Source organism: Buceros rhinoceros, unplaced genomic scaffold, assembly GCF_000710305.1.
Source record: "Buceros rhinoceros silvestris isolate BGI_N320 unplaced genomic scaffold, ASM71030v1 scaffold3908, whole genome shotgun sequence".
Lineage (NCBI taxonomy): Eukaryota > Metazoa > Chordata > Aves > Bucerotiformes > Bucerotidae > Buceros > Buceros rhinoceros.
Genome location: NW_010424927.1, coordinates 12,954 through 25,030, shown reverse-complemented (window position 1 = coordinate 25,030; position 12,077 = coordinate 12,954). Strand labels below are relative to the sequence as shown.

At 43.5% G+C, this 12,077-nt stretch overlaps 1 protein-coding gene across 1 annotated transcript in view; it reads right to left on the bottom strand.

Annotated features, from left to right (window-relative positions):
- Positions 1-12,077, bottom strand: part of DCT (dopachrome tautomerase) — an 18,257-nt gene that overhangs the window by 5,234 nt on the left and 946 nt on the right. Inside the window, exons 2-4 of the mRNA XM_010140945.1 lie at positions 3,825-4,124; positions 2,202-2,302; positions 973-1,139 (exon numbers count right to left, since the gene is read on the bottom strand). Of these exons, the coding sequence (XP_010139247.1) occupies positions 973-1,139; positions 2,202-2,302; positions 3,825-4,124 (568 nt within the window). The remainder of the gene's footprint in view (positions 1-972; positions 1,140-2,201; positions 2,303-3,824; positions 4,125-12,077) is intronic.

The following is a 12,077-nucleotide window of genomic DNA, read 5'->3' as shown; positions in this document are numbered from 1 at the left end:
AAAGAGGGAAGGAGGAGAAGAAAAACAGTGTAACACTTGTGAAAAAATTCTGTGCTGCTCAGTATGGAACGAAACATCACTTTCAGAAACTCGTGAAGTAAACAGAAGACCTTCTCTGTTTAACCTTGGCAAGGAAAAAGTTTAGTCATTTCAGGTTTTGAGAAAAAACAAAGCCCTATTTATCTTAGAGAAAAAGTAGGGGCAAGATTTCAAGCCAGCTTGTGCCTAAAGCTAGAATTTCAAGTAGCTCTTTAGGTACCCGGAGAAAGGGACTCTTCTGAAAAGTCCTGAGCTCTTGGTACCTCCAACTGACTGACTGCACACTACCCTGGAGCTGACAGAAGAATGTTATATGGGTATTGAACCCAGCAGCAACTTATGTCGCTGTGACCCAATCCTGCATGCGAATCCCCTGTCAAAGCCCTGCTCTCACTCGAATCAGTGAGCTGGCAGCAAGCTCCTGGCTGTCTCTGTGTTGTTTTCCATGTGAAATCTCAGCCACTTCGATCCCCAAACTGCACTAAATGTATCGGGGTGAAAGTCTCACCCAACACAAGGAAACATTTTTTTCAGCCTTTCTCTAGCTTCCTATATGCTAAAACAGTTTTCTGTTTCTGCTGCCAAAATCAGTTAGGTGTTTGTTGCAGAGAATGGACACGTAGGCATCTTTTCTTTAAAAAGATACTTGTCAATGTACAAACTCTTCAGACTTTTGGCAGTCTAAAATTGGCTGAATTGATTAAAAACCTGTACCAAAAGAATCATCTTTAAAAATTATACTTCCGTAATACCAGGGGGGAAATTTTACACAGCACCATCTACATACAGACTGACCATGATTCCCAGATGTAGAAAAGATGTCTTGGCTCTTTTCCCACCACTCACTCAGGCTGAGAGAGCAGCCTGTGCGGTCAACACTGAATGAAGGCAAGGTGTGGTCAGCACGCCAGCTTGCCCCAGATATTCACATACCTGTTACAAACTACTTGCCACCGGGAGAACCTGGAGCTCAAGCTAATCAGCCCTGGGTCATCAGGCCGCGACGCTCCGAAGAGCTGATCTGTGCAGATGTCACACTCATTTCTACCCGTGGCAAAGTTCCAGTAAGGCAGCGCAAAGGAGTCGTTGCCCATCAGTCGCTGCGAGGGAGAGAAATGCATTAGAGGGAATCACCTTCAGAGAAAAGAGAAAGAAAGGGACTCCAGCAAGTTATTTCACTGGGTATTCACTGGATATTTCACCAGATATCCTGCTTTTCATTCTGCATTTCAGCTACACGCATTTCACAGTGCTGCTCCAACTCCTTTCAAAAGGTTAGGGTGTTAAGTCAGTCCAAGCGAAGACAGTGTCACTGGTTTCTCTACTGTCGGCCTGCGTTTCTTTCGGTGTTAGGCTTTCTGCCAACTCTGAGACGGGGCAGGAGCAGAGAAGAACCGAGCCTTAGGCAACTAAGAGGCTTTCTGAGTGATGTAAGTGGGTAATGGGTAAAATTGTGCATGTGGTTTGCTTTTGATCCAGAAAGGCTAGCCCTGGGGAAGAATCTGAACTTCTGTTAACAGAGGAATATAGTGCATTTGTTCGTGCTTGCTTCTTAGACACGATTTCACGCAAGCAAGATCCTGCAGCTGTTTTGATACAAACAATTTTTATTAAAGATCTGCAGGTTAAAATACAGAAACATTAACAATGTAGAAGTAATGCGATTGGAAATGAGTCAATGCTGCGGCAACTGACTGTCAGGCACATTAATAACTATTTCTTTAAGTTTTATTGCTAAAAATATGCGTGTATCAAATGTATAGCATAGCACTTTTAAAGAGGGTAATATTTAGATTTGCTTTCATTTGGAGGGTATCTTCAAAATCAGCAGACAATACCTGTTAACAGATTTTACGTGTAGGTGTTGCATTGATTTTATTAACAAACACCGTTAATTCACATCTTCTGTCCCCTGATGTGCAGATAAAGAAAAAATCTCCATGATAACCTTCACATCGTTGTTCATAGCAAGAAACTCTTCAGCCCTCAGTATCTTGAAAGCACTAATTTCACTTTAATCAAAAAAGGATCAGTGATCAAACACTCCTGCGAGTTTGGGTAAGAATCTGTCCTAGGAAATAGCTTACCCTTGGCTGGCTCAGCAAAGTCACGTAGCAAAAGAGAGAAGCTGCATGAGGAAAGGGAAAGGCTGTTCAGCTAACCTGCAGGTCTCTTTCCAGCAGCAGCAAATGGTACCTATGCCAAGTAACAAAGGCAGGTCCTTGATGGGAGAAATCGATACCTGTGAAGGGGCGGCCAGGTCCTACAAAGGCAAGATAAAGAAGCACTTAGGCACCAAATGAGGCTTGAGAAGAAGACAGCACCTTCCATTAGCTGGAGTTAAACAAAAACCTGCAACTCTGCACCTTTGGAAAGAGCACGCGCATCAGAAGCGACAACATTTATACGAGACAAGTGAAAGAAACTCCTCTGTGGATACTCGCTTCAGTGCATCTCAAAACTTCACATTCCCCAAAACTTGGATATTATGAAGATTTCTTATCCCTTTAGTGGATTTTGGTTTTAAGAGACAGCCTTATTGTCTAAAATCTTAGCTCCTTGCTAATGTGTGCCTCATTCCTTCCCTCAGCTGCAGGTCTTCCACTGTGTATCTATCAAGAGAACATCAGCATTTTCCATAACTTGCCAACAGTAATTCAACCTGTCCTTTGACCACTTTCTTCAAAATGTGCTTGCTATTTCTAATATTGTGCCCTTGTTTTTACACATGAGAACTAATACACTCAAAAAGACTGAGGGCTTCAAACCACATATGGATCTGTTTATCACTGAAACAAGCTTCAACCGAAATATGAATTTATTTATCACTGCAGCAGCACTTGAAGTTGCCTCTTTCCCCTTCCACATCCCGTCTTCTGAAGGACCTTTGCTCTTGCTAGGCCAGAGACTGCTCCCTTCAGCCCGACAAAATGGAACAATGTCAGGGGCAAGGCTGAAGAAAACCTACTGCAGGGTAGCATATACCCTCTAGCAAAGAAGCAGATACAGGCTGTTCAGCTTGCACATAGAACTGCTAGGTTGAAAAGTCATAGTGCAAGAGCTGGGGTTTGGGAAAGGGGGCTGGCATAGATACTTCTGTCTAGAAGAGTAATGGGGATTAGGAAAACTGATTTGGGAGAAAGCATGGGGTTAGATACCCAAATTTCTAACCTGGTGTGGTTTTAAAAGCTCGGTGTGGTTAGTCAGGCGGATCCTATCTTTACTGACTTGCTGAAGGCCACAGAAAGCAGCACACTCTGGTCCCCAATGTCTCTACAGGGTCTCTGCTTTCACCGTTGCAGAACGCCTTTCCCACCGCTGTTTCATCTACCTTGCCCTGTGGATTAGGAATGTCTTGTTTAAGTCAGTCACTTCCTGACCATACTCAGTTCACCCAACAGCGGAACCTGTGGACCATCTCCCTGTCAGACAGAAGATGCATCAGAAGTGCGGCTGGTCTGCTCCAGCCACAGAGAGCATTTGGTCACAGTGTGACCAGACTGCAGTAGGTCTGAAACAGTCCTCCTTCAACAGCAAGTGGCCACCAGCTTCTCATCACCAACTGTTTCACTCCACAGATCTATTCCTACTGGCACTCACTGCCTAATTAGGCCAAGCGTATTGCACCAGTTTCAGTGCATTGACCACGAACTTCTGGAAAGCAGCTGTTGTCACACCCAAAGGAAGAAATGCAGCTGTGTCAAGCATACTTACCTGTGTTCAGCAATGATACTTTTCACCCTTTTCTTTACCAGAAGAGTCCCTTAAATAAGAAAAACACTCACCTAATAGCGTGTCTCTGACTGAGTAGTAATGAAGCCAAACAAAGTAGTTATAAATACTGCAGTTGGCGATTTGCGGTTCCTCTCCAGTGGGACCAAGCAGGCTTAGCCAGTGCTGAGTTGCAATTACATAGTCTGGGTGAATGGCTGTCTTTGCACGGTCTAGAGCATCAAAGAACTGCTTTCTCTCCTCTGCCGTCAGAGAGTGGACATCCTTCCTGACAGCTGGAGGCTTCCTCATGTTGCAGTCGAGGCCAGTCCAGCCAAACTTGCAATCACCACAGTTATAGCCAGCAAAGTTTCCTGAATCAAGAGGGACTGAAAGAGCAGGCGTGACTCTAAGAATCAGGGAAGAATAACAGTGAAATGAAGAAGAATTAAGAATTAGCATTTTTTTCCCCCAGAGACCCCAATTCCAAGAAGAGACAGCAGCTGAGCCGACTGGCAACTTTGCCAATTGCCTAAGCAGAAGGATGGCTCACTTTCCTAGGCCTCAGCACGGCCAAGAATCACACTCAGACAGTGAGGGAGGTGAAGCACTGAATAACAGGCTTGAAGCTCCAGGTTGCTCAATGCTCTGTGAAGCCCTCAAGCATCTGAGAAGTCTCACTAAACAGAGGGCTGAGCACTTCAGGTTATACACATGATGAAGTGCTTTGTTCAGTTGGTTCTCAAGTACTCCCAGACTTCCAGGGTCAAAGCTAAAAAAGGGTCAGTTCATGTGTATTCTTAAGCACAGAAAAAAAATCCCAAACAAAAAAGTTCTCTTAAGGACAAAACCAGTGTCTGTTAACAGTGTATCTGGGACCCAGCATAATCCAGAACAAGCACCAGGGGTGCTCCAAGTCACGCTTTAGGCATTATTAAATGATGTTGCAATAAGAACCTGCGAAACATTGCAGTTACCGTCATTCCTCACTGCCATCATTCCTAAGGCAAGTAATTGGGTCTGCTCTAGGCTATTAGGTCAGACCATCTAATGTGGTGGAACAGCCCAGGAGAGCAGAGCTTGCTCTAAGCATGGCCTCTTGCTCACCAGGGCAGACTACCAGTAGCAGCAGAACGACCCTGCTGCAGCTTGCTTTGCCTTTGCTGGGGAAGACAGGTAAACAACTAACCATCATCCCTGCAGCGGACATCTGCCCCTCCTGCTTGTGTGCAGGACAGTGGGCATTGCTTCTGGGGAGGGAGGGAGCAGAAGAGCAACCACGGCTCCTCTGGGATCTCCACTCAGTTCTCCAAAATCTGCACTGAGACTCCCTAACCCCATCTTTCCCCTGATGTCACATACATACTCACTCCATAACAATCATGCCGATCATTTTCCAAAATGCCACAAAATCTCACTGCTCCCTGCACATATCGGTGCTGCTAGACCCAGGACAGGCTTTGGGCTAACATGGAGATGGGGAATTGGCTTATGAAGTGTTCCTGGATGGGCAGGCTTCCCTAAACTGTAGGGTTGAGTCTATGAACAGAGCAACAGCTAACACTGAAGTAAGATCTCAGATTGCCAGGGACTACAGGGTTTATCACCAATTTCAAAGATCCCCAGGTTACAAGGGCTGTTGCCAAAAAGGCTGTGTAGCTTAGGTCTAGCTGTAGGACAAGGGCTGCTGAGCTCTAAACATTTGTGAGAGACTCTTGTGACAGCTTCCAAGAGGACATGAGGACTCCCAACTGTAGGTTTGGAGAGCTTATGGTTACTTTGGAGGCTCTGAGATCTAGAGGTTCACATGTTATGAAGCTTAGGACCAGTGCTAAGGTTAGGGACCACGATGGCAAAGACTAGGTTTTAGATCATGCACAGCCCAATGGCATACCACAAGGACAGTTTTCAGGTGCACGGCTTGTGTTTTGTCCCAGTGCAGGTAGGAACAGCTGGGCTCAGCTGCCATGTTCCATCTAGAACAGAGGGATCCAAAGCCAGGGGTCTGCACTTGGTTAGGGGGATGCAGATGTATGCCAGAAAACGCAAGTCGTTTATAGTTCTATGAAAGAAAGAACATTGCATAGTTATGTTATTATGAAGAGGGCAGAGATTAAGACGTGGAGAAAGGAACACAGAAGGTTGATTTTATCATGATATCCTGTAAGCCCCATCAGAAGAGCACGATTGCTGCGGTGAATTTGGTGTATTCCACTACCTGTATACTTGCTCATTCTTGACAACTCAGCCCAGCTATTAGGGGCCATCACATACTCCAGACTGTACTGACTAGATGACAAATATTAGGAATATCTTGCAACATTGCTTAATTATGCCACATATATTGCACAAGTTTCAGTACATGGACCACAAACTTTTGAAAAGCAGCTGTTGTCCCCTCACACCCAAAGGTACAATTCAATCCTTTTTAAGAAAAGGAGGACAAAGCAGGAATTAACAATGAAAAGATCCGCCAACATTTTCTGAGACTGGCTGTCACTTTTCTAATTCTAACAACTCACAGTGTGCAATAAACATCACTTTGAATTATAGCACCAACAGAACCAAAGTTACTGTAGAACCAGGTTTGTCCTTGTCTGGTCTTGGCTCCAGCAGTCACTTGTAGAGGCTCCGATGATGCCTATACCTCTCTCAGTGAGTATGCTTTGAAGCTACACGGGTCTTGATGCCCAAGATAATTTTATCAGACAATATCCATATTTTAGGTATACTCTATGTACCTCCTCAGGCTATGAAAATAAATTTGCAAAAGCATGAGATGAAGGGTCATATTCATGGGAAAAAAGCTCTTCTCCACCTGTATGGTCTCTGGAGCCAGGTGGATCGATGACTCCTCACCTGTTTCCTGTGGGCAGGTGTTAATTATATCCAGTTGAAAGTCTGCGGGATTTTCTCCCTTAACTCCTAAGCTATGAAGTAATCCAAGGGGGCCATTCGTTACACCACTTCACCAGACACTTTTCAATGAGACGTGAGCTTTTACTGAGTAAGAAGGAGGAATGCAGTGGAGACTGGCAAATGGGAGGAGCCAATTTCCAAGCAAAGTGGTATTTCACACTGCATTATTACTGCTGATTTTGTTGAACACTTTTGTAAGGTCCTCAGGTCTATTTGGCAATGGTCTCTATTCAGAAATGCACACAACAACACTTCATGAAATCTCAAGTTGCTTTTTGTCATTTTCTTTCAACAGACTCCCAGCATCACAGGACTGACATTACAGGGCAGCTGAAATAGCAAAAAGCTGATGGAGGTCTGTGGGATTTCCCACACTGCAAACAAAAATGACTGCAATGCTCAGACCCAGGTTTTTTTATGTCCCACCCAATCCACTTTTTCAGAATTTGTTTCTAAAGCACTCTACCAGGTCACTGGTCTGGAAATCATGCATTGCTGTTTTCAGAAAGTTTGTTTACTGCCTTGTGGACTTCCCACATGATAGCACCGTGAAATGTCCCAGTCTCTTACAGCTTAACTTCACTGTCTGCTGTGCTGGTGATGGTGGACTTCAATGCTACAGCTAAGAGAGCAGGAAAAGTAATCTCATGTTATCAGAATATAGCACAGAGTAGACATTTTCAGTAGGACAGTGACACCCTTTCAAGACGCTTTTGAACACAGTGGCCATAGGAACATGCAAGGACTTGTACCTTAGCATTTTTTGGCCTTCAGTGACTAACATGTAGCAACGCAGTGTACCACCTCTCTGAGGCTATGCCAGGGACAACAGAGTGTATTCTCACCTCATGTGGCTCCTAGAGAATATAGTGTGAGAGGTCATTCTGGCACACAAACAGAAGATCATGCCACAGATGGGGCTCAGACGCTCCTCATTTGTGCCACTGCTTTCAGGAATGACCACCGTACTACCACTGGGCGAAAGAAATCATCTGGGATGTCTTAGCCACCAACCCTTTTGTCTCGAGATGGGATTACACGCCTTGGGAGCTTCTTCCATGCCTAATCTCACCATCATTAATGGTGCTCTTTATCAGTCAAGTTGGGTGAATCTGGCTGTTTCTGCAGGCACTATGGCCACACTACTTCTCCTAGTGGGTCAGTCCATGGACATGACACTGAGAAAAAGACATTTCTTATGACACCACACTTGCTATGTATTAATACACATCACTGGTATATGCTAACACCACTTACCACATACCACTGTAGCTGCTTCGCAACCCCAGTCACTGCCTGAGCTCACACACGAGGATTTTTCTACCTCTGAGCAGTCATAGCATGTGGTTGGTCTTCAGATGCTGAGCATTAACACAGATTAATTACTCCATCAACTCAATATCTTTTCTTCAGTAAAAAAGAACCCATCCAACACCCATCATCTTCTGCCTTATTTTATTGTACCAAGATGAAATCTGAGCAGTTGCCATGCCCCTTTCTTCCACAGGACAAGCTTAACACGTATCATTTATCAGATAGGGAGAAAGGACTCCTTTTCAGACTTCTTTGGTCGTTGCATTAAAACAGGAGTTATATTAGATTTGAAACACCAGCATACTGCGGTATCCCAAGAGTAGGATCAGGATCACTACCATGTGAGACACATGGTTAGCTCTTCAGCCTATTCTAGCTCTTCATTTGGGTATATTGTTAGACTGTGGGATCTGGAAGAGCTGCACAGGCTTTAACAGGCTCATCAAGGTATGGTTATAAGTTAGTATTATCCCACTGACTACGTGACTAATGTCGCTGTCCTTGAACAGGCAGAGGTCACCAGCATTGAGGCCATGTTGCTGAAAACGCAGCTGCGCTGGGCAGGGCACGTCTCCAGGATGGTGGATCACCGCCTCCCTAAGATTGTGTTCTACGGTGAACTTGCCACCGGCTGCCGCAAGAGGAGAGCTCCAAAGAGGAGATATAAGGACTCCCTGAAACAATACCTCAGCCTAGGCCATACTGACCACCATCAGTGGTCCACCCTGGCCTCCAATCGGGAGATTTGGAGACACACCATACATGACGCTGCTGTCTCCTTTGAGAGCATGCGTAGAATCAGTCTCAAGGAGAAAAGACAGCGCAGAAAGAACCGTGCCTCGACTATACCACCCAAGGAGACCTTCCGGTGTGCTCTTTGCAATCAGACTTGCCTATCCCGCATTGGCCTTTTCAGCCATCAGCGCGCTTGCAGTAAGCGTGGGTAAAGCCCTTCCTAAATCTTCGTCCACGAAGCCAAGCCATGATGATGATGATCCCACAGCTACATTGCCCTACAATAAGTAAATGAACTGTGTTTTATAACTACTTCAAAAGCTCATTTTTACCTAATGGGAGGGCTATCATATCAGTTACAAGGCTTAACTGAAACAATAGAAGTTAAACCTTCTGTCCCTACCTTGATTACATATTGCATAGGAATGTGAAAAGGTGGTTTGTTTGGTTGGGTGTTTTTCAAAAAACTTCATGAAAAAAGAATAATGTTCAGCACACATTCACATGTCAACCTTAGAAAGTGGCAGGGAAAAAAATTAATCATAATTATGTTTAAGTCCTCAATGAACTCAGACTATGTCATTAATTACTGGGTTTAATCACTGTCACAATCCATACTAGCAACCACATGACCAGTGGTTTTTTCACAATAATCTTCAGTATGTAATCTTCCATACTAAAATGTTATACCAGATCTGTATCTCATTAGTCCAACTTTACCCTTTAGAACTCAAACTAGCATTTAGTTCTTAAGTCTTCTAAAATGGTGTTCTACAGTAAATTTAACTATTGCACTGAAACACCGCTTTGTTGTGTAATTAGCTACAAGTGTCAATTTTTCAGGGTTAGACTAGTGCATCCAACACTGTGTAATTCAATCTTACTGAAAAACAAATTACGCTATTCCCCTTCACATCATACTGCGCACAGTCAAGAACTGTCATCAGGTCATTTCAGTTTAAGGATTTATATAAATTGAATTAATATTAGGTGCACCCAAACCAATTGTCAAAAACATATAATGGACTCAAACCCGAAATTAGACAGGAGCTAAAACCTCTTTTCTTCCTCTCAGTTACTTTCATGCCATAACCATGTTTTTTCCCTAGAGGTGATATTTTTGCTGCCACCAACACATCAGGTGAAACGTGTAGCAAACAGCATCCTGACAATAGACTTAAAACCGTCTTTTTGACCATGGCACTTTGTACAAGAAGTGAGAAGTAAAACTGGTTCTTTCTGTTGTAGTAATCTTATTCTGTTATATTTGCCCCTTGTTAAAGAAAGACCAACGCATATCATCTGTCTAGAAGTGGAAACGTGGGTTTTGGTAATTTTCCTTAGAAAATTTACATTAATTTGAGAAAAAATATATAAATTATATGACCCCACAATAACCACTCATCAACATTTCTTTGTGTTTGGGGTTTTCCTCTTTCTTTTTTTTTTTCCAGAAATAGTCAGGACCCAGACCTGAACGGATATGATTTTATGACATTTTTCCTCAGTGAACAACTCAACAAATGGCCAAATTTTCAGAGTTCCTTTTACCCTTAGCTATTAAGTTTTTAGCTGAAAGATCAAATGGATTAATTTATTGCGATAACTCTAGAATCCCCCCTTTGGAAAATCCTGGCCCTGTTCTTCACAGTTCCTCCAGGTTTCCATCCATACAGCCATCAGCTATGTGACACGTTTAAATGGCACTGCCTAACCAAACTTAATCAGCTACATGGCAGCTGGAGTTACCATTGGTTATTGTTTACACCATGTCTAAACTATAAATTAAACAGTGCCAAGACAGCACAGCAACATGACCGTTCATATTGTTAAAACACTAGAAAGAGCCATGGCATGGGTTGGAGTTTGCACAAGCCAGGAACCATTTCAAATAGGCAGCTTGCACGTAACAATCACTTGGAAAATAAGATACCTTAATAGTAGAGATATGCACTGTTCTGTGTCCTTCTGAATGTGCACATTTCACCTAGGTTACCATAGCCCTAGATGTCTAACAAAGACCACACGTCACACCACTTAAAACTCTGGTCTATGAAACAGTAAAAAATAAATTCAACAAAATACTAATAGACACCGACACACAAACACCAGCACTGTGAAAGCATCAAATCTAATTCAAAAATCCCACATGGCCACGAACTTTGTATCGTTCTCCTAGAAATGTCTTTGCATACAGCATCAAGTAGAGTAGAACCCAGGAAACCTTTCTGAAAATCATGCTCAAGGGTGCCTTCCACCTTAAAGTTTTACCACTGGTACGTTTAGATAACAAATACTGCAAGGAAAAAGAGAAATACAAGTGAAATAGCACAACGGGAGAAATCAGATTTAAAGAGCTAGAGAGAGGGGACAGCTAAGCTGGAGAAAGGCTAAATGAAAGGGCACTACAATCTGGTCATGTAACTTGGGACCAGTGCTTACCTCTACTCGGAGAAGCAAATTAATGCCTGCCTATGCAGACCTTGGCTCTCTACACAGCTCTTCAATTTACTCCCACGTTTTGACACCCTAGTTACTTAAACTGTGTAAATATTGGTGTATGCCCATGTGCTTCTGTGCTTTTCCGACTCAGGATCTGTGCCTGTATGTGATACCTGATTTCAGTTTTGGAGGTATATAAGAACATTTAATTTTCAATTTTTAACATTTTTTTTAAAGTGTCTGGAAAAGTACTGACACAAGCATTTGAAATCTAGTCAAAGGAAGAGATTAAAACTGCTTTATGCTAAAAAGTCTGTTGTTATTATTTTGAGGAGCTTCACTAATGCTGTCTATCTGTTTAAGTCATCTGCCACTACCTCTCTGCTTTCAGCTGATAACAGCATCGCAAAACTTCACCTCGTTGGATGAAATTCTCTGTAGCGCTTTGTCCTCGGATTGATCTGGGCTTTTTTGATAGTGAGAGCCAAGATGTATTTTGGACAAAACAGTTCAGCTAGTTCTAAGAGTCAGGATGAAGGAAAGCAGGCTATTGTCCCCATGTTAGAAAATTCAAACAACTTTATGTTTCCAACAAGAAATCCCAGGCTGCCTTTGAAATCTGCCTAGCAAGTGACTTCAATGCTTGAGATGTGCCTTTTGCCTGACTCCTGGTACCTTCTCCTGCCAGTCTGGGCTGAGGCTGCGGTTCCTGCTCATTTTAGCCCCACTTCGACCAGGGCTGCTACTGAAAAAGGGTCTTGTTGCCTTATACTGCCCTGACCTCACCTTCCCACTCCCACCCTCATGCTAGCACGAATTAACTGGTCTTACTCAAACACAATTCTTTTGGCCAGGTTAGCCTTCAAGCACATCTCCCATCTGACCCTTTCACCTCCGGCATATGAACACAGAAGCCC